Source organism: Thalassophryne amazonica, chromosome 14 (genome assembly GCF_902500255.1).
Source record: "Thalassophryne amazonica chromosome 14, fThaAma1.1, whole genome shotgun sequence".
In the NCBI taxonomy this organism is placed as follows: Eukaryota; Metazoa; Chordata; class Actinopteri; order Batrachoidiformes; family Batrachoididae; genus Thalassophryne; species Thalassophryne amazonica.
The window spans coordinates 49124903-49148201 of NC_047116.1; the positions used below are offsets into that span (position 1 = coordinate 49124903).

General features: G+C 46.0%; 1 protein-coding gene across 1 annotated transcript; it reads right to left on the bottom strand.

The window, feature by feature from the left end:
• Window positions 1–500: 500 nt before the first annotated feature.
• lrrc3 (leucine rich repeat containing 3) lies at window positions 501–22890 on the bottom strand. The gene is made up of 2 exons (XM_034186470.1): window positions 22500–22890; window positions 501–1577 (listed from the first exon to the last, which is right to left on the bottom strand). Exon 2 carries the CDS (start codon window positions 1290–1292, stop codon window positions 501–503), a length of 792 nt encoding a protein of 263 aa, XP_034042361.1. The 5' UTR covers window positions 1293–1577; window positions 22500–22890.
• Between the last annotated feature and the right edge of the window lie 409 nt (window positions 22891–23299).

Consider the following 23299-nt stretch of genomic DNA (forward strand, 5'->3'; position numbering starts at 1 on the left):
TATTGTTTTCATTCTTGTGTTTACTTGTAAACTGACATACAAATGTGTATAATTATTGTTATTATTGTGATTATCATTATTATCATCCAAGCAGGTTAGGGACCGTATGAAAATTTACTCCTTTCTCATGAACGCTTCAGCGAAACTTTTCACTCATTTCTCAGCCAAATTGTGGTTTTAGGCCTGGCAGAGTGTGTTTGTCCTCTGCAGCTGCCATGTTCCAAGCACACAAATCAGCTGCCATCTGATCTTATGAGTTGGCTTGTTTCGACGAATAAGAGCATCTGGTGCCAAAATAACATTACTGAACCATCCCTATTTGATAAGTACCCTTTTGTAAAATAAATGAATAAATAAATAAATACAAATTAACAAATAAAATTAAATCTTTGACATACCTTAAATAAAGTGCTTTAAAAATGTGGGGAATTTGGTTTTCTAACAGTTTTTTAGTCACTTCACACACACATACACACACACCCACACACACACACACACTGCTAAAGAACAGTGCTGATGGTGTCACACTCCTTGCTGATCTGAGAGCTGCTGGGGAGGGATTTGAGGTACTCCAGATGCCTCCTGGCATCCTCCTGATTGTGTCTCACATAGTAGATGACATATGCAATCACCATGGTGAACCACCCAAACATAGTAACAAACATGGCTATATCGGTGGTCTTATGATGAAAGTTGCAGAAGTTGATCCCTGAGTCCAGCACCTGGATTAGCGGCTTGCCTGCATATTCATCCTGCACTGCGGTGTGGCAGATGACCTCGTTCACTGTCTCAGGGTCCAGCCGCAACTCCCTTAGAACTTCCTGCAGTGTACACTCACAGTGCCAGGGATTGTGTGAAAGACTGATTTTTGCTCGAAGATGGGCAAACGCCTCTTTGGGGAGGCTTTGAATGTGATTGTTTGACAGATCCAGGACAAGGAGGCTGTCAGAAACCCCTTGAAATGCTCCAGCATCCACAATCTCAATGTTATTGTTAGACAGATCCAATTCTTGAAGGTGGTGCAGTTCCTTGAAAGTGTGGTTTGGGATCTTGGTGATGTGGTTGGAAGCCAAAAGCAGGACAACTGTGTCTCTTGGTAGATCTGATGGGATCTTCTCCAAACTGCGGGACATACACTGGACCACTGTTAAGCCGCTTTTCTCTATGCAGTGACAAATTTGGGGACAAGCCATCACTGGTGCAAGGATTATTCCCACCAACGAGCCCCACAGCAGGAAACCAGCAAATATCAGGAACTTCTTGGACATATCCAGCCCCAGTGAGATCCACATATTCAGTAGTAGGTTCCCCTCCCGTCCTGTCAGTCAAAAACAATCATCGTCTCCAGTACTTTGTGACCTCAAATGCAGATAACTTGAACTTTATTCAGTTTTTTTCCCACAATCCTAAGGACTCATCTTGAAGTAATCCTCACAACTCATTTCTTTGCATTCCATGTTGCCTTTTTAAAGTGTTGGTAAAAGACTTTAGCCACAGGTGGTACTCAGTGAGCTATTCCAGCAGGGAACTGTAATCTTGGGTTTGCTGTGAGGATGACTGTGGCAGAGAGACAAGTGCTGAAAGAAACAAAGTCATGTTGAGAAACAATTTAGTCTTCAACGTAGCAAAAATTCCAGCAGTAACTGTCAGTATCCAAGTTCATCATCGATTACTCCAGCAAAGACAACTGTTCCTTGTCCACAGGCAGCCCAGTCTTTTAAATACCATTTCCTTACGAATTGTTATACTCATTGATAAAGATACACTGCAGTTTTAGGGAATCTCATGAATCAACGCACACCCCCAGCTGTCACAGCCAATTTTGACTTATTCAATTAGGAAATTATATTCTGCACAGCCAACTGTAAGCATGATATTAAATTCATTTTGACACTGTAGTGCTCATCATTGTGTTAATTCTTTACTGAACAATAAAATAAAAATGGTTTATGTGGCTTGTCTCAGGCAATGTTTCCGCTGTTGTTCATTCATAGATACACAACAAAAATAGCTTTAACCTGTACAGTGCATCCTGCAGGAGCATCATCATTTTGGGACTGTGCTCTCTCTGCTGATCGCACTACCACCTGCCCCCTGGCTGCGCTCGAGGTCATCCTCCCCATAAAAATGATGTCTTCATTTTTTTTCCTTCCACCTCACTGTTTTGCATGTGCTTACCACCTTTCTGAAGTCACAAACACAATTACCACCATGAGTCCTTAAATACACCCCTCACATTCTCTAGGCAGTCTAGTCAGCAGGAGGTGTGGACAAGCGTTGGCATATGCACACACAAAGGCATTAAAGGCACCCTGTGGTGACTATCACAAATTATTTTTTAAAAATAAGTAGTGTGTTGGCCAAGAGGTCAGTGCACTTGTTTCCAAGACCACCCACACTCATTCTCCATGTAATGAGTTGCATCAGGAAGGGCATCAGATGTAAAAGCTGCACCAAATAAACATGCAAATTCCATTTTGAATGCAGTGTTACAACAATGGCAGCACAGTGGCTTAGTGGTTAGCACTGTTGCCTCACAGCAAGAAGGTCATGGGGTCAATTCCCATCTGTGTCCTTTCTGTGTGGAGTTTGCATGTTCTCCCCATGTTTGCTTTGGTTCTCTCTGGGTGCTCTGGCTTCCTCTCACATCCAAAGACATGCAGGTTAGGTGGACTGGAAACTTGAAATTGTCTGTAGATGTGCATGTTGGTGCACAGTAAAATCAACAGTGTAAAACTAACACTGACAGTGTTAAATTAACATTGCCAGTGTACATATGTTACTGCTTTGGTCAGAGTGGGGCCATATGTTCACTGTCAGTTTTAATTTAACACTGGTGATTTGTATGTGGCACTGCAAGACTGGCATCTTGTCCAGGGTATACCCTGCCTCACACTCTATCACTGCTGGGATAGGTTCCACCCCCCCCTCCCCCTGTGACCCTTAATTCGAGTAGGCAGTTGAAGATGAGTGAGTGAGTGAGTGTTACAACACCAAATGTAAAAAGGAAAAAGCCCAAAGAACTTACTTGATAGCATGAATATATTTCCATTCCTGTGTAATAATTCTTGAAATCAACTGTACTTGCTTAGAGGTGTGCAATAACAGCAGATGTTTATATCCAATTCACTGGAAAATGTGTTTAAAAAAAATGTACGTATCCGAGCAAAATGTGCGGTGTAGACATCCGTGTAACAGCAGGAAATGAAGCCAGATAGCTTGCATTGAACCAAGACAATCTGGTGAGGGAGTGAATGGTTATGAAGTATATAGAACAATATACAAGGAAATGCACATGAACCCAGAAGTCCAAGTGACAGGAAGTAAAGCTACAGAGAGAAGAAATATGAAGTAAGTGTAAAAATAAAAGCATGACGAATAATTATCACAAAGGAAAATTCCATTGAGAAGGTGTGAAGAGTAAATAATGCAGAGGAGAAATGTCAGAGATAATACAAAGTCAATGCCATGAAAATAATGCATGGCAGATAATAGTGGAGAAAACTAAATCAAATCAAATCAAATCAATTTTATTTATATAGTGTCAAATCACAACAAACAGTTGCCCCAAGGCGCTTTATATTGTAAGGCAAAACTGAAAGAAACAGTGTCTCACCTTAAAGTTAAAGGAATACCCGGCTCAATAGAGCTCTGACTCTTTGTCAGCCTGGCTACAGTGCTGAAAAGAAACCTGGGGTTGTTGTTATTTTCTTCAATTAGTGATGAGTAGTAAGATGTCCTAGCTTTACGGAGGGCTTTTTTATAGAGCAACAGACTCTTTTTCCAGGCTATGTGAAGATATTCTAAATTAGTGAGATGCCATTTCCTCTCCAACTTACGGGTTATCTGCTTTAAGCTGCGAGTTTGTGAGTTATACCACGGAGTCAGGCACTTTTGATTTAAGACTCTCTTTTTCAGAGGAGCTACAGCATCCAAAGTTGTCATCAATGAGGATATAAAACTATTGACGAGATAATCTATCTCACTCACAGAGTTTCGGTAGCTACTCTGCCCTGTGTTGGTATATGGCATTGGAGAACATAAAGAAGGAATCATATCCTTAAACCTAGTTACAGTGCTTTAAGCTTTCAAATGAGTTAAAGCTCTGTCTGGGTTTTTGATTAATTAATAAGCTGGAGTGGAAGATTGCTGCTAATCCTCCGCCTCAGCCTGTGCTACGAGCGTTCTGGCAGTTAATGTGACTTGGGGGTGTTGACTCATTTAAACTAACATGTTCATCCTGCTGTAACCAGGTTTCTGTAAGGCATAATACATCAATATGTTGATCAATTATTATATCATTTACTAACAGGGACTTAGAAGAGAGAGATCTAATGTTTAATAGACCGCATTTAACTGTTTTAGTCTGTGGTGCAGTTGAAGGTGCTATATTATTTTTTTCTTTTTGAATTTTTATGCTTAAATATATTTTTGCTGGTTATTGGTGGTCTTGGAGCAGGCACCGTCTCTACGGGATGGGGTAATGAGGGGATGGCAGGGGGAGAGAAGCTGCAGAGAGGTGTGTAAGACTACAACTCTGCTTCCTGGTCCCAACCCTGGATTGTCACGGTTTGGAGGATTTAAGAAAATTGGCCAGATTTCTAGAAATGAGAGCTGCTCCATCCAAAGATGGATGGATGCCGTCTCTCCTAACAAGACCAGGTTTTCCCCAGAAGCTTTGCCAATTATCTATGAAGCCCACCTCATTTTTTGGACACCACTCAGACAGCCAGCAATTCAGGGAGAACATGTGGCTAAACATGTCACTCCCGGTCCGATTGGGGAGGGGCCCAGAGAAAACTACAGAGTCCGACATTGTTTTTGCAAAGTTACACACCGATTCAATATTAATTTTAGTGACCTCCGATTGGCGTAACCGGGTGTCATTACTGCCGACGTGAATTACAATCTTACCAAATTTATGCTTAGCCTTAGCCAGCAGTTTCAAATTTCCTTCAATGTCACCTGCTCTGGCCCCCGGAAGACAATTGACTATGGTTTCTGGTGTCGCTAACTTCACATTTCTCAAAACAGAGTCGCCAATAACCAGAGTTTGTTCCTCGGCGGGTGTGTCGCTGAGTGGGGAAAAACGGTTAGAGATGTGAATGGGTTGGCGGTGTACACGGGGCTTCTGTTTAGGACTACGCTTCCTCCTCACAGTCACCCAGTCAGCCTGCTTTCCCGGCTGCTCGGGATCTGCTGGAGGGGAACTAACGGCGGCTAAGCTACCTTGGTCCGCACCAACTACAGGGGCCTGGCTAGCTGTAGGATTTTCCAAGGTGCGGAGCCAAGTCTCCAATTCGCCCAGCCTGGCTTCCAAAGCTACGAATAAGCTACACTTATTACAAGTACCATTACTGCTAAAGGAGGCCGAGGAATAACTAAACATTTCACACCCAGAGCAGAAAAGTGTGGGAGAGACAGGAGAAGCCACCATGCTAAACTGGCTAAGAGCTAGTAGCTGCGCTAAGCTAGCGGATTCCTAAAAACACACAAAGTGAATAATGTGTAAATAATTTAGGGGTGATTCAGCAGAGGGAGTGCTTTAGTTAAGGGACGTGAAGATTACAATGTGAAACAAATTGTTATCTAGTTAACTAAATTAATCTAACTGCACAGATTAAACAGCTAACAGATACAGCAAAACACCGCTGTGCTCCAGAACAGGAAGTGATACAATACCGCAGTGAGAGCCAACCACCAGTAGAGGCAGTAGAGGGATGTGACACTACCAGTAGCTAAACTACTAAACTAAACTAAACACCAGAAATGTGAATGTGAATGCCTCTGTAGAAATGATGAGCAATTTGAAAAGGCCAAGAAGATGCCCACATTGCAACTGCTTATGGCAGATAGATGACTACTTTTGAAATGTGGGGACCGGCTGTCTATTTAGGTTGCTGCCATTCAGGTCCTAAGATAGTTCCATAGTGTGGTGGATTCAGCGAAATGTGGTACCACCACATGCTCTCAGAATTTACCTGAGTGACACCCTCTAACAACCTCAATAAATATTCATTAATTTTTATGTGTTTGCTTCTCCTTTGCCAACTGCCAACAAGACTGCCTCGTCATCACCAATATTAGGAATGACTGATAGCTGTGTTTTTATCTAGTGCCTCTGTTTCTGAGTGACTCGTTTGCTGCTTCCCCATTGGATGCTGTCATCTGTTGGACAGATCTCCTGTGTATCAATCTTTTGGCAGTCTTTACAGTTATCTGAATTACCTGCTTTCACCTGAAAGCACGGGCCGAGGCGGAGGATTAGCAGCAATCTTCCATTCCAGCTTATTAATTAATCCAAAACCCAGACAGAGCTTTAATTCATTTGAAAGCTTGACTCTTAGTCTTGTCAATCCAAATTGGAAGTCCCAAAAACTAGTTTTATTTGTTATTATCTATCGTCCACCTGGTCATTTCTGTGAGTTTCTCTGTGAATTGTCAGACCTTTTGTCTGACTTAGTGCTTAGCTCAGATAAGATAATTATAGTGGGCGATTTTAACATCCACACAGATGCTGAGAATGACAGCCTCAACACTGCATTTAATCTATTATTAGACTCAATTGGCTTTGCTCAAAATGTAAATGAGTCCACCCACCACTTTAATCATATCTTAGATCTTGTTCTGACTTATGGTATGGAAATTGAAGACTTAACAGTATTCCCTGAAAACTCCCTTCTGTCTGATCATTTCTTAATAACATTTACATTTACTCTGATGGACTACCCAGCAGTGGGGAATAAGTTTCATTACACTAGAAGTCTTTCAGAAACCGTTGTAACTAGGTTTAAGGATATGATTCCTTCTTTATGTTCTCCAATGCCATATACCAACACAGTGCAGGGTAGCTACCTAAACTCTGTGAGTGAGATAGAGTATCTCGTCAATAGTTTTACATCCTCATTGAAGACAACTTTGAATGCTGTAGCTCCTCTGAAAAAGAGAGCCTTAAATCAGAAGTGCCTGACTCCGTGGTATAACTCACAAACTCGCAGCTTAAAGCAGATAACCCGTAAGTTGGAGAGGAAATGGCGTCTAACTAATTTAGAAGATCTTCACTTAGCCTGGAAAAAGAGTCTGTTGCTCTATAAAAAAGCCCTCCATAAAGCTAGAACATCTTACTACTCATCTCTAATTGAAGAAAATAAGAACAACCCCAGGTTTCTTTTCAGCACTGTAGCCAGGCTGACAAAGAGTCAGAGCTCTATTGAGCTGAGTATTCCTTTAACTTTAACTAGTAATGACTTCATGACTTTCTTTGCTAATAAAATTTTAACTATTAGAGAAAAAATTACTCATAACCATCCCAAAGACATATCGTTATCTTTGGCTGCTTTCAGTGATGCCGGTATTTGGTTAGACTCTTTCTCTCCAATTGTTCTGTCTGAGTTATTTTCATTAGTTACTTCCTCCAAACCATCAACATGTCTATTAGACCCCATTCCTACCAGGCTGCTCAAGGAAGCCCTACCATTAATTAATGCTTCGATCTTAAATATGATCAATCTATCTTTATTAGTTGGCTATGTACCACAGGCTTTTAAGGTGGCAGTAATTAAACCATTACTTAAAAAGCCATCACTTGACCCAGCTATCTTAGCTAATTATAGGCCAATCTCCAACCTTCCTTTTCTCTCAAAAATTCTTGAAAGGGTAGTTGTAAAACAGCTAACTGATCATCTGCAGAGGAATGGTCTATTTGAAGAGTTTCAGTCAGGTTTTAGAATTCATCATAGTACAGAAACAGCATTAGTGAAGGTTACAAATGATCTTCTTATGGCCTCAGACAGTGGACTCATCTCTGTGCTTGTTCTGTTAGACCTCAGTGCTGCTTTTGATACTGTTGACCATAAAATTTTATTCCAGAGATTAGAGCATGCCATAGGTATTAAAGGCACTGTACTGCGGTGGTTTGAATCATATTTATCTAATAAATTACAATTTGTTCATGTAAATGGGGAATCTTCTTCACAGACTAAGGTTAATTATGGAGTTCCACAAGGTTCTGTGCTAGGACCAATTTTATTCACTTTGTACATGTTTCCCGTAGGCAGTATTATTAGACAGCATTGCTTAAATTTTCATTGTTATGCAGATGATACCCAGCTTTATCTATCCATGAAGCCAGAGGACACACACCAATTAGCTAAACTGCAGGATTGTCTTACAGACATAAAGACATGGATGACCTCTAATTTCCTGCTTTTAAACTCAGATAAAACTGAAGTTATTGTACTTGGCCCCACAAATCTTAGAAACATGGTGTCTAACCAGATCCTTACTCTGGATGGCATTACCCTGACCTCTAGTAATACTTTGAGAAATCTTGGAGTCATTTTTGATCAGGATATGTCATTCAATGCGCATATTAAACAAATATGTATGACTGCTTTTTTGCATTTGTGCAATATCTCTAAAATTAGAAAGGTCTTGTCTCAGAGTGATGCTGAAAAACTAATTCATGCATTTATTTCCTCTAGGCTGGACTATTGTATTCATTATTATCAGGTTGTCCTAAAAGTTCCCTGAAAAGCCTTCAGTTAATTCAAAATGCTGCAGCTAGAGTACTGACAGGGACTAGAAGGAGAGAGCATATCTCACCCATATTGGCCTCTCTTCATTGGCTTCCTGTTAATTCTAGAATAGTATTTAAAATTATTCTTCTTACTTATAAGATTTTGAATAATCAGGTCCCATCTTATCTTATGGACCTCATAGTACCATATCACCCCAATAGAGCGCTTCGCTCTCAGACTGCAGGCTTACTTGTAGTTCCTAGGGTTTGTAAGAGTAGAATGGGAGACAGAGCCTTCAGCTTTCAGGCTCCTCTCCTCTGGAACCAGCTCCCAATTCGGATCAGGGAGACAGACACCCTCTCTACTTTTAAGATTAGGCTTAAAACTTTCCTTTTTGCTAAAGCTTATAGTTAGGGCTGGATCAGGTGACCCTGAACCATCCCTTAGTTTTGCTGCTATAGACTTAGACTGCTGGGGGGTTCCCATGATGCACTGAGTGTTTCTTTCTCTTTTTGCTCTGAATGCAGCACTCTGCATTTAATCATTAGTGATTGATCTCTGCTCCCCTCCACAGCATGTCTTTTTCCTGGCTCTCTCCCTCAGCCCCAACCAGTCCCAGCAGAGGACTGCCCCTCCCTGAGCCTGGTTCTGCTGGAGGTTTCTTCCTGTTAAAAGGGAGTTTTTCCTTCCCACTGTCGCCAAGTGCTTGCTCACAGGGGGTCGTTTTGACCGTTGGGGGTTTTCCGTAATTATTGTATGACCTTGCCTTACGATATAAAGCGCCTTGCGGCAACTGTTTGTTGTGACTTGGCGCTATATAAATAAAATTGATTTGATTTGGTTTGTGCTTAATTTCTTAGCAGTTGCACGCTATGTTTAGCCTATATATATTAAATTTTTTGATGTTGGACTAAAATGACTGAATTCTATCCCTTGAGAATGAAGAATAATCCTCCAAATGAACTTTATAATTCTTGATAAAGCATAGGTCATGTCCATCATGCCAGCGTGCCAGTTTTGTGCTGTCAATTTCTTGAATTTAATGAAAATAAACAAATGGAAATGAAAAGAAAAAGGTTGTGTATGTTTTATGTCATTAGGTTAGAGGTTACATTATAGTGAGCTCTAGCTCTATTATGTTTAATATGAATTGTCCTAGACTTTAAATATTCACACCATCTCTGTCATAATTTTACCAAACTTTGATTCTTTGGGATTCTGGCTGTGGTTGCTACTTGTATTGCGCCTTGATCCTTCACTGCTCCAAGTATACTACTTTTTATATTGTTGTTAGTAACCTTAATGTTGTGAAGGTGTAGGAACACGGACCCACAACAGGGGGCGTTAAATGAACGGGCAATGGATAAGCCAAACAGTAACAATTTAATGTTGTAGTGCACAACAAAATACAGACAATCACAGTGTAGGTACCACTGAATTACAGATTTGAGTGACGTGTGGGCAGGCTTGAGGATAGGAGACATCCGTCCTGAGCCGAGCCGGATCCCACACGGCCCTCACCACCAACGGATCTGAAGAACACCGGAGCTGCCAAGTCCTGTGTCCCCAGGTGGTCACCATCTCCAGCTGTCAGACCTGGTACTGCTGGCAGAGAACAGAAACAGTGTTGATGAGTGTGAGTTCGCACACTCAGTAATCCCACAGTCTGTATTCTTTTGGGAGGGAGCACCTCCACCTCCAATCACACACTCGTGCAGCTCCTGTCTAACCATTTATCTGGTTGGAGTGTGAAGCGAAGCCGTCGCTGATCACACTTTACACCAATCCCGGCTGCAAAAGCGTTCTGACTACACTCTCACTGCAGAGAAATTACCTCTTCTGATGGCTGATTTCTCAGCGGGGAGGTGGAGTTGCAGTCCGGCCTTTATGGTGGTGGTGATGTGGATGAGTGACAGCTGGTGCTGATGACGAGTGACAGCTGTCACTCCCGGTTGCTATGACGCCCTCTCATGCTTGAAGCCCGCACTTCAAGCAGGGCGCCATCTGGTGGTGGTGGGCCAGCAGTACCTCCTCTTCAGCGGCCCACACAACACTTAAGGGCCTTTAGTCATTACACTACTCAATGATGGCCTCTACTGGATGTATAATGAGCTGCAGTAAAGTACATTTTAGAATGCCCAGCCCTACTTCCACAGTTCCTTTGGTGAAAATAACTCAAAAGTCATTCAGAAGGATGTAGCGCATCACAATTCAGAGTAATATAACTAATATGGCAGCACAGTCTCGTTTGAATCCTGCGTGATTTGACCACTTATGGGGACAGCCGCTCCTGTTGTACAATATATAGACAGCATAACTTCATGTGGAAAAATGGTGTTGTGTTTTGTTTTCGGCTGCAATCACCAAAGCAGTCGCGAAAACTGTTTTTTTTTTTTTTTTTGTTTTGTTTTGTTTTGTTTCCATTGGTGAAGTGAAGATGAGGCGAATGGAAGATGTTGTGTCGGTAAGTGTTAGCCTACACAGCTAACCAGAGTAGCTATGTTCTCATGCCTGCAAAACTGCCTCGACATGTTTGTGCTCCGGCTCAGAAACTTTCCACCACATCGTCACTTTTTATTTGCATTTTCACTTTGTTTGTATATAATTTGCCCAAAAAGTCAGAGAAAATGCCATGTTTTTTCGCTGGAAGAATAGAAATTACCTTATATGTGTCATATTTTACCCCTTTAGTGCTCGCCCTCAAATGAGACTGTGGTGCCCAATTCAATTCAATTTATTTCATTTATATAGCGCCAAATCACAACAAAGTTTCCTCAAGGAGCTTCACACAAGTAAGGTCTAACTTAACCAACCCCCAATTACTATGAAATAACAGTAACTAGTAAAGTAACGCCTAGGTTACACATAGATGGTTTTGTCGGCGAGTAGTACGTAGACCGAAGTTCGCGGTAGTTCCGGCTGTTTTCGTGGTGGAAAGGGGCGGAGCGCGAGCACGTAAAAAAAAAAAAGAAACTCCGCTCCCCGCTCCTCCGCTCTTTCCCCCAAAAAACTCTGTCATAATTGTGTTTAGAAGCCAGTCACCATTTGCTTTATTATACATCTGTGTAGTAAATTAATAAAATATTCTCTACAGACGATTCGCTCGCGCGCACATAAAAAAAGAAAGAAAAAAAGAAACTCCGCTCCCTGCTGCTGTTTGTGTTTGCTGCGGGGCTGCTACTCGCTCTTTCCCCCAAAAAACTCTGTCATAATTGTGTTTAGAAGCCAGTCACCATTTGCTTTATTATACAGCTGTGTAGCTAATAAGCAAAATAATCTCCAGGACGATTCGCGTGCGCACGCACGTAAAATAAAAATAAAAAGAAACTCCGCTCCACACTGCTGTGGTGCTGCTGCTCGCTCCAAAAACTTTGTCATGATTGTAAAATAAAGGACAAAAGAGACCTAAGTCCTGCTCACAGGCTGCTACCAGATACAGGACATGTTCACATCTTCAAACTCCAGACATCTCCACGTCACTACATATTCAGTCCCTGATTGGTCATCACGGCGCGACGAGAACTGCGGCACTACAGGAAGCGGCAGGATGAAACGGCGATTAAAAAGTATCAAACGCCGTTGTTCGCGTTGTCGCTGTCGTCACGGGAGGTCTCCGGGAGCGCTCCCGGAATTATTTGACATGTTGAATAATTTTTTCGACGATTCCCGGTAAAGCCGGAACTAAGCCACGCCCCCTAGTGCTGGCGTTACCAACGGCGTGTGATCCTTAAGAAGGCCAAAAACTCTTCTGGGATGCTTCCGGAAGCTCTTACCGTCTGTGTGTAAACGGGGCTTATGTCCCTTTGGCTGCTCCCTTGTTTTCACTCAGAGTTGGCACAGCAGATCCAAGGTCAACGTGCATGTTGATTTGACACAATTATTACACTAGTTGCCCTTTTGTGACACAACTCCACATTACATGGAGAAATGTGGCAGAGATGGAGTTTGAACCAGAAACCTTCCACACTGAAACCAAGCGTACCTGTTGGGAAAGTGTAGGTACATGGACCCACAACAGGGGGCGCAAATGAACGGACAATGGAGGAAGTCAAATAACAACACTTTACTGTTGTGAATGGGCACAACAAATACAACAGATTACAACAATGGACAAAAAGCCAAATCACAAAAGGTGTCGTGTGGGCAGGCTCGAAGATAGGAGACGTCTGTCCAAAGCAGAACCGGAACCACACGATTTCCTCCGCCACCAGACCCCGGGAATACTGGAGCCGCCAAGTCCCGAATTCCCAGGTGGCCACTGCCTCCGCGTGTCGGACCTGGTACTGCTGGCGAGGAACAAAGAAACAATTAAATGTGGGCGCGTTTGCACCCAGCAATCCGCACGGCAGGAAAACTACCTCCACCTCTCGTTGGAAAAGGAGTCTGTTATACAATGCACAAAAGTCACAAAAGGTTACTGTTACACAGTTAGCTGAGAATGTTACCTTCCAGGTAGAACGATATCTCGGCAAAGAGGTGGAGACGTCGTCCTGCTGATGTACCCCTGCTGATCAGATGATTGGTAACAGCTGTTGCAGGTGATGCGTGACAGCTGTCACCCTGGCTGCTCCTGTGAGGCGGCTGCGCCCTCTGGTGCCTGGAGCCCACACTCCAGACAGGGCGCCCTCTGGTGGTGGGCCAGCAGTACCTCCTCTTGTGGCGGCCCACACAACAGGACCCCCCCCTCAACGGGCGCCTCCTGGCGCCCGACCAGGCTTGTCCGGGTGGCGGCGGTAGAAATCGGCCAGGAGGGCCGGGTCCAGGATGAAGCTCCTCTTCACCCAGGAGCGTTCTTCGGGACCGTACCCCTCCCAGTCCACCAAATACTGGAAGCCCCGGCCCATCCTACGGACATCCAAAAGCCGGCGTACAGTCCAAGCCGGCTCGCCATCGATTATCCGGGCAGGAGGCGGCACCGGACCCGGAGTACAGAGGGGTGAGGTGTGATGTGGTTTAACCCGGGACACATGAAACACAGGATGGATCCGCAGTGAGGCCGGAAGCTGAAGCCTCACTGCGGCTGGACTGATGACCTTAAGGATCTTGAATGGGCCGATGTATCGGTCCTGTAGCTTGGGGGAGTCCACTTTGAGGGGAATGTCTTTTGTGGATAACCACACCTCCTGCCCTGGCCGATACGCAGGGGCCGGGGTCCGCCGACGGTCTGCATGGGCTTTTGCCCTCGTCCGGGCCTTTAGCAAAGCAGAACAGGCGGCACGCCACACCCGACGGCACTTCCGTAGGTGGGCCTGGACCGAGGGCACACCGACCTCTCCCTCAACCACCGGAAACAACGGGGGCTGATACCCCAGACATACCTCAAAAGGGGAGAGGCCGGTGGCTGAAGACACCTGGCTGTTATGGGCATACTCGATCCAGGCCAAATGGGTACTCCAGGCCGCCGGGTGCGCGGCAGTCACGCAGCGCAAGGCCTGTTCCACCTCCTGGTTTACCCGTTCTGCTTGCCCGTTGGTCTGAGGGTGGTACCCGGACGAGAGACTCACCGTGGCCCCCAGTTCCCGGCAGAAGCTCCTCCAGACCTGCGAGGAGAACTGGGGACCGCGATCGGAGACAATGTCTGTTGGAATCCCATGCAGCCGGACGACGTGGTGGACCAGGAGGTCCGCTGTCTCCTGGGCTGTTGGGAGCTTCGGGAGGGCCACGAAGTGGGCCGCCTTGGAGAATCGGTCCACTATCGTGAGGATGGTGGTGTTACCCTGGGACGGCGGGAGGCCCGTGACAAAATCCAGGCCAATGTGGGACCAGGGGCGATGAGGCACAGGCAGCGGCTGGAGTAAACCTGATGCCCTGCGATGGTCAGCCTTGCCCCTGGTGCAGGTGGTGCAGGCCTGGATATAATCCCGGACGTCGGCCTCTAGGGACGCCCACCAGAAGCGCTGCCGGACAACTGCCACGGTTCTTCGCACCCCTGGATGACAGGAGAGCTTGGAGCCGTGACAGAAGTCCAGGACTGCAGCCCTAGCTTCTGGTGGGACGTATAGTTTGTTCTTCGGCCCAGTTCCGGGGTCCGGGCTTTGTGCCAGGGCCTCCCGGACGGTTCTCTCTACGTCCCAGGTGAGGATGGCCACGATAGTGGACTCCGGGATGATGGGTTCCGGTGGATCCGACAACTCCGCTTTGACTTCATCTTCATGTACCCGGGACAAGGCATCCGATCTCTGGTTCTTGGTCCCAGGACGGTAGGTGATCCGGAAGTCAAAACGGCCGAAGAACAGTGACCAGCAGGCTTGCCTGGGGTTCAGCCGCTTGGCGGTCCTGATATACTTCAGGTTCCGGTGGTCAGTGAAAACCGTGAATGGCACGGACGTTCCCTCCAACAGATGTCTCCACTCTTCAAGAGCCTCTTTCACCGCAAGGAGTTCTCGATTGCCGACGTCATAGTTCCGTTCGGCCGGGGTCAACCTGCGGGAAAAATAGGCACACGGGTGAAGGACCTTATCGGTCTTCCCGCTCTGGGAAAGCACAGCTCCTATCCCTGAGTCCGAGGCGTCCACTTCAACCACTAACTGGCGACTAGGATCGGGCTGCACCAGAACGGGTGCAGACGAGAAGCGCCGTTTCAACTCCTTGAACGCGGCATCGCAACGAGCCGACCAGGTGAAGGGGACTTTTGGTGAGGTCAGGGCTGTCAGGGGGCTAACTACCTGACTGTAGCCCTTAATGAACCTCCTGTAGAAATTTGCAAAGCCGAGGAACTGTTGCAGCTTCCTACGGCTAGTGGGTTGGGGCCAGTCTCTCACCGCCGCAACCTTGGCCGGATCAGGAGCGACGGAGTTGGGGGAGATGATAAACCCCAGGAAGGACAAAGATGTGCGGTGAAACTCACACTTCTCGCCCTTCACAAACAGCCGGTTCTCCAACAACCGCTGCAGGACCTGACGTACATGCCGGACATGAGTCTCAGGATCCGGAGAAAAGATGAGTATATCGTCTAGATATACGAAGACGAATCAGTGCAGGAAATCCCACAAGACATCATTAACTAATGCTTGGAACGTCGCGGGGGCGTTTGTGAGACCGAACGGCATGACCAGGTACTCAAAGTGACCTAAGGGGGTGTTAAATGCCGTCTTCCACTCGTCTCCCTTCCGGATCCGAACCAGGTGATACGCATTTCTAAGATCTAGCTTAGTGAAAATTCGGGCTCCATGCAGGGGCGTGAACACTGAATCCAACAAGGGCAACGGGTATCGATTACGAACCGTGATTTCGTTCAGCCCCCTATAATCAATGCATGGACGAAGTCCGCCATCTTTTTTACCCACAAAAAAGAAACCTGCACCCATCGGGGAGGTGGAATTCCGGATCAACCCGGCGGCTAAAGAGTCCCGGATGTAGGTCTCCATTGATTCGCGCTCAGGTCGTGAGAGGTTGTACAGCCTGCTGGACGGGAACTCAACGCCTGGAACCAAATCAATGGCACAATCGTACGGACGGTGGGGGGGAAGGGTGAGCGCCAGATCCTTACTGAACACATCCACCAGGTCATGGTACTCCACCGGCACCGTCCCTAGATTGGGCGGGACTCTGACCTCCTCCTTAGCCTGGGAACCGGGAGGAACCGAGGAACCTAAACATACTCGATGGCAGGTTTCGCTCCACTGAACCACTACCCCGGACGGCCAATCAATCCGGGGATTGTGTTTTAACATCCAAGGGAAACCGAGAATCACACGGGAGGTGGCAGGAGTCACAAAAAACTCGACCTCCTCTCGGTGATTTCCTGACACCACCAGAGTTACTGGTGGTGTCTTATGTGTGATTAGAGGGAGTAGGGAGCCATCTAGTGCCCGCACCTGCACAGGCGAGGTAAGCGTCACCAGAGGGAGCCCTACCTCCCTGGCCCATCTGCTGTCTAACAGATTCCCTTCAGAGCCCGTGTCCACCAGTGCTGGGGCCTTCAGGGTTAAGTCCTCATAAAGGATTGTAACTGGGAGTCGTGTGGCAATATGGGTATGTCCCATGTGAATGTTTTGACCCACCCCTAACCCAGTTTCTAGGGGCGGGCGTTGGTGTTTTAACCGCTCGGGGCAGTCCCTCACTTGATGCTCTATTGAGCCACAAACAAAGCACGCTCCGCGGGCCAGCCTCCTCTGTTTATCTGGTGCCCTAAATGTGGCCCTGCTCATGTCCATAGCTTCATCAGCAGGGGGAGCTGTAACCACACGGAGCGTAGAGGCCGTAGAGCGTGGGGAGGGCGGAACTCGGTCGGAACCGGAAGGGAGAGGGACGGCGCGTGCCCGGCCACGCCCTTCGTCTCGTTCCCGACGGCGTTCTTCTAACCGATTGTCTAATCGTATAACGAGATCAATAAGCCCGTCTAAATCCCGCGGTTCGTCCTTGGCCACCAGGAGCTCCTTCAGGACCAACGACAGTCCGTTTACGAAGGCGGCACGGAGGGCAGTGTTATTCCAGCCGGACCTCGCAGCCGCGATGCGGAAGTCGACTGCATAAACAGCTGCGCTCCGGCGCCCCTGTCTCATTGACAGCAGCACGGCTGAAGCGGTCTCTCCTCTATTTGGGTGATCGAACACTGTTCTGAACTCCCTCACAAACCCATCATATATCAGAAGGAGCCGTGAATTTTGCTCCCAAAGTGCTGTAGCCCAAGCGCGTGCCTTGCCGCGAAGCAGATTAATTACGTAATCTTACTAGCATCAGTCGCGTACATGACGGGACGTTGTGCGAAGACGAGCGAACACTGCATAAGAAAGTCCGCGCATGTCTCCACACAACCCCCGTACGGCTCTGGAGGGCTTATGTATGCTTCAGGGGAAGGTGGGAGGGGTCGTTGAACGACCTGTGGAACGTCACTGTTGCGCACAGGATCGACAGGAGGGGGAGCCGCAGCAGCGCCCTGAGGGCGCGCTTCCACCTGCGCGGCGAGAGCCTCCACCCTGCTGTTAAGGAGGACGTTCTGCTCAGTCATCAGATCCAGCCGAGCCGTAAAAGCGGTGAGGATTCGCTGCAACTCACCGATCATTCCTCCTGCAGACGCCTGTGCGCCCTGCTCTTCCATTGGCCGTTCAACAGCCGGTTGACGCCCCACGGGGTCCATGACGTTGGCCGAGATATCCTGTTGGGAAAGTGTAGGTACACAGACCCACAACAGGGGGCGCAAATGAACGGACAATGGAGGAAGTCAAATAACAACACTTTACTGTTGTGAATGGGCACAACAAATACAACAGATTACAACAATGGACAAAAAGCCAAATCACAAAAGGTGTCGTGTGGGCAGGCTCGAAGATAGGAGACGTCTGTCCAAAGCAGAACCGGAACCACACGATTTCCTCCGCCACCAGACCCCTGGAATACTGGAGCCGCCGAGTCCCGAATTCCCAGGTGGCCACTGCCTCCGCGTGTCGGACCTGGTACTGCTGGCGAGGAACAAAGAAACAATTAAATGTGGGCGCGTTTGCACCCAGCAATCCGCACGGCAGGAAAACTACCTCCACCTCTCGTTGGAAAAGGAGTCTGTTATACAACGCACAAAAGTCACAAAAGGTTACTGTTACACAGTTAGCTGAGAATGTTACCTTCCAGGTAGAACGATATCTCGGCAAAGAGGTGGAGACGTCGTCCTGCTGATGTACCCCTGCTGATCAGATGATTGGTAACAGCTGTTGCAGGTGATGCGTGACAGCTGTCACCCTGGCTGCTCCTGTGAGGCGGCTGTGCCCTCTGGTGCCTGGAGCCCGCACTCCAGACAGGGCGCCCTCTGGTGGTGGGCCAGCAGTACCTCCTCTTCTGGTGGCCCACACAACAGTACCCCTGTTACAGTAACTTGTCCAACACTGACTTTGACAGGAGGGTTTACATTGGGTGGAGTGCCAATCCTGTAATTCTTCATTAAACCACCAAGTCTCCTTATCTTACTTCCTCTGTTCAGGTGTCACGAAATACCTCCCAAAGGGCCCCTTCACACATAGTACTAATGTGGTCGAATTGTGCATGAAGCAGGAATCGTATGCAATATGTGTATAATCGTAGCTGCTTCCAACGCCTCATACACCGGTTGCTACATCTATTTGCACACACCAGTGGCTGGAAGACAGAGTGTGCGCTGTGAGAGCCCATTCGAACCCTCTTGCAGCAGGTGTCGGCCAAATTCCAGGTGACACACACAAACATCTAACACCACTCGTTTGGCACTTAGTGTGTGATCATTCACAGTATTAGCACAATAACAGTCAGCTGACGATCACTGTCGAGGTGGATGTGATATGTCTAAGTGCACACATGACTGTGGAGTTGCCAAGTGCACATGTGGTGTGCCAGAGTGTCGGCTGCCCCCACAACACGTGTGCATGTGTTTCATGTGCCCCCCTCCCCCCGCTCTGCCCCAACACATGTGCATGTGGTTCGCGCGCACCCCGCAGGCGAGGTATCTCTCATCTGGGGCGTGGCTGGCTGCCCATAGCTGTTGAGACAAATGCTGTTTGGTCAGTTATCACAGCACTTTTCTCTCTTTTTTGAAAAATACATTTATCTGCTTGTTAATTTTAGCCATTTCACGCTCCTGTTAAAACACAGTGATTGTAGCACAGTGGTAAAGTTTCTGTCTGTTAATCAGAGCTTATGGGTTTGAATCCCATGAGTGGCATTTATTTTTTAATTAACCAGGCTTATTTAACTGCAGGGTTCTGTATTGCCTCCCCTTTTAATTTATTATTTATATCAACTGAGTGATATTCACTAATTATACAGCTGTTTTTTTTTTTTTTTAATTTTCCTCCACCTCAACAGCACAATGTGGTGCAGCTGCTTGCACTGTATGTGTTCCTGCTCACACTGCACCATCATGTGCACGATACCATCGCACCAAGCTTGTGCATGCCTGCCCGTCGGCTCGATGTTTTCGTGGTTCGCTCATACGAGCTGTTCCGCCGTGAGTCGCCCTGATTTGGACTTATTTGTACTATGTGTGAAGGGGCCCTATCTGTCTCTCTCACCACTTCTACAATAATTTCCCATCATCCAGTCTCTCCTCACCACCACCATATCCCTGTTCAAAAAAAATACACCAAATTATTCAATGACTAGAAAGCTAATGTTAAAGTTTTCCATGCAGCAAAAAAAAAAAAAAAAAATGCATCTTTGGCTCAGTGGTTATCACTGTTATCTCACAGTAAGAAGGTTTCAGGTTCACTTCCCACCTGGGGCCTAATGTACAAAGACTTGCGTGGACTTTCTACTAAAAGTTGGGATACGCCAAAACCCTTAATCTGGCGTAAGCACAAAAATATTCAGACATATGAAAGTGTGGGTAGGCATGAATTCAAGCATGTTCCGTTTGTACATCCCACTGAACGTGGAACTGAGCATGGAACCAAACTCCTCCCTGGCCACGCCCTATTTAAATATGCAATTTTATGTAACTAGCCCCTTGGAGCAGGGATTCCCCACAATGTCACATCAGTCAACATGAACACAGAAAAGAAATTATACTATACATGACTGGAAATTACGTGGAGATACGCACGGACAGTTTATTCAGTACACTGTTAAATGGATTAATCATGAAACTGGAAAAATTTTCATGGGAGCTATGAAGTGTGTGTGTGTGAGGCCAACAGGCAGAACAGCGCACACACAGGGACGTTAAAAAGGTGCGGCGCTCCTCCACTGACCATTCTCAATTTACACACACATTTATTGACAAATACTGAACACAGGAAGCCTGTTAAGAAGCTCTGTAGCTCACCATCAAACAAAAATAATAAAAAAAGACATTAATAATAATAATAAAAACATATTTGAATACGCACATCCCCAAATGTGCCCACTCTGGTTTTCATTCAGAACAATTACACAAATAAACTATTTAAACACAAGCATCACCCCCCCACCCCCCACCCCCCATCACACACTGTGCACTGCAGCCTCCAGCCTTTTTTTGCACACCACATATGATTTGAACATTGATGGAATGAAAATGTTTCCTATTAACAGAAACAAATTCATCATGTGATGGCACTTTCATAGCAAAATGTGTGCAGTTAGTAGCGCCGGTTACATTCAGGGAACTGGCTCTCACTACAAAATGAGCTGTAATGTTAGAATGTACCTGATGACATTTGGATGATTTGTGGCTCGGTGCAACGTTGACTGGCACACCCCTGACTGATCAGCCAGCTCACGATGGAATGCACCTGATGCCAGGATGCCCAGCGTGGTCAGCACCTGTGTGGGCATAGACAACCCTTGGCTTGTTGTCGTATTGTACTCTGGTCTGGCCGCAGTTCTGTGCGCACTGCCAGTAACAGTGGCCTTGATAATCGAAATCGGTTTATGAGCCCATTATCCTCATTTGGAAGTAAATCCTCGCATTCTCCAAATACACGCTCACGTCGGATTGCACCATTAGAAAGGTCCTCTAAAAACGCCATTGTTAGTGTCATTTTACGCATCACTTTGTGCGTGCTTTTATATCCACACATATAATTGTAAACACGTGGGTGTGTTAAATGTTCATCAGTGTGTCTCTGATGTGCACATCACTCTGATGACTTCATGTTTTCACACTGTTGACGGTTCCCTGCGTCACCTCTACGTGTCAACGGTGGAACAATAGCTGTAGAAACGTGCGTACACCAGCCTGGAATATTGTGTGACGCACCGCACATTTCCACGCTCACGTCACTTTTGATACATTTACACGTGGACTGTGGAGACGGACGTATGCCAGGTTTTTGTGCGTAAGCACGCTTTGTACATGAGGCCCCAGGTTCTTTCTGTGGCGTGTTCTCCTCAGTGCGTGAGTTTGCGGGCGCGCCGGCTCCCTTTCACATCCGAAGACATGCAGGTTAGGTGAAAAGGTGACCCTAAATTGACTGCAGGCAAGAGTGTGACTGTGTTTGCCTGTCTATATGTGTTGGCTCTGCGATCGTCTGGCAGCCTGTCCTCAGTGAACGCAGGAACAGGCTCCAGCTCCCCCGTGATCTTTAAATGGACTAAATGGGCATTGAGAATGGATGAAAGAAAAAGGGAGCATTATAAACCCATTGCCATGTAAGCCGGAATGAGCCGTTGTTATAAATTAGGCTTCATCACTGTGCATAATATTAAACCAAAGTAAAGTAGCTCATCAGACACTATATATTTTAATATTCATATGATTTTACATGTTTTGTCAGACAATGTAATAACACCAAATGATTGTGTCAATGAATTACATGCAATGCAGCTTTTCCAAGCAGAGTTTTCAATATTACTACTACAACTACTACTAGTGTGACGAACAATAATAATAATAATATGGCTTTTGACAAGTTGCACTTACAGAAAAGTACAGCCAAAGCAAACATTCCGAGAAGGCATGTGCACAACAGCAGTAATATTCACTCAGGTACATTTGACAGGAACATGCTGTTGTGGAAGATCTCTGCATCTTTGTTTTGAACAGATTTGCTAATTATACCATTTATCTTATGTGTTTCTCTGAAGAAAATGTATTTTTCACTATCTGTAATAATAAATCTTTTTTTTTTTTTGTAACACAATGCTGCTATTTGTTTTATATACTGATTACATAATGATATTCTCCTCTTCTCCGATTTTGGAGCTCACGCAACTAACTGTCTGTTTGGTATAAGTAGCTTTGTTGCCAAAAATCTACTTGAATCTACAGTACTGCCGAATCTGATTTCTCAAACACAAAATGATTGACATGACTGACCTGACAGCCTGATATCCAGCTCGGCTGCATGCGGCTCTCTAATGTAAAATTTTTAAATATTCTGACAGACGTGTGATTTTATTTCTTCATGGACCCTTCGCTTTTTTAAATACAGAAAAACTAACCTCACAATTATTGTTATTCAAATATTCATATAGGTGGAAAAATGTGACAACCACTCCCAGTCTCCCCTATCCATTTTAATGATTTTATCATACTTTTTAACATTGTGCGTAAAATGTGGTAGCAAAATATAACACAGACACATATGTACTTACAGGGAAAGAGGAAAGCATCCAGCTTGTGTGCTGTGATCAGCAGCACATCTTTGCTCAGCTCTCCTCTGTGCCATCGCTGCAGGGATCACTGCAATAAAGTGCAGCCGAAATCGTCCCGTCCATGTCTCCCTGCAGGGGAAAAAAAAAAAAAAGTAAAAAGAAACAAAGTTCCCGTTTGGCACAAACTTCCTCAGTCAGAGGGAGAATAAAGATCTGCGTATGTGCACGAGCTTTGTAAAGATGACCAGGGCACTTGTTGATGATGCTGAGGATGTTCCTGCGCTCTTGTCCGCAGCGCAACGGTCCGGTTCATTACGCGCGTCACGCGGAGCGCAACTGCGCCGATTGGACTGCTGTTCTGCTGCCAGCGCTCCTCCTCACACTCCTGCTCCTCCTCTTGTCTGTCAGGGTGTCCTCTCCCTCCTGCCCTGCACCTCCTGCGCTCTCTCTCGCTCTTTCTCTCTGAGAGAGAGCGAGAGAAAGAGACAATTAGACACAATCTCAAAAATTGCCGCTGGATGGAAGCTGCATTAAAAATATATGATTTGCCCGATGGAATGTGCAGAATGCTGTGAGTTCGGTGGGGAAACACTGTTACACTCACAAAAACCCAGAAGGGCAAAAAGCAAAAGCAGGTGATCAGGTCAGCTCATCCATTTTACTGAACAAAGTGTTTGTTTGTTTGTTGCAGCATTTCCTTGCACTTTTTCAAACACTGAAAAAAAGTCTTGTTTCTAATAAAGAAGCATGAGAAAATGATGTTATTTGAACACATTCTGATCATGTGCAACTGGTGCACA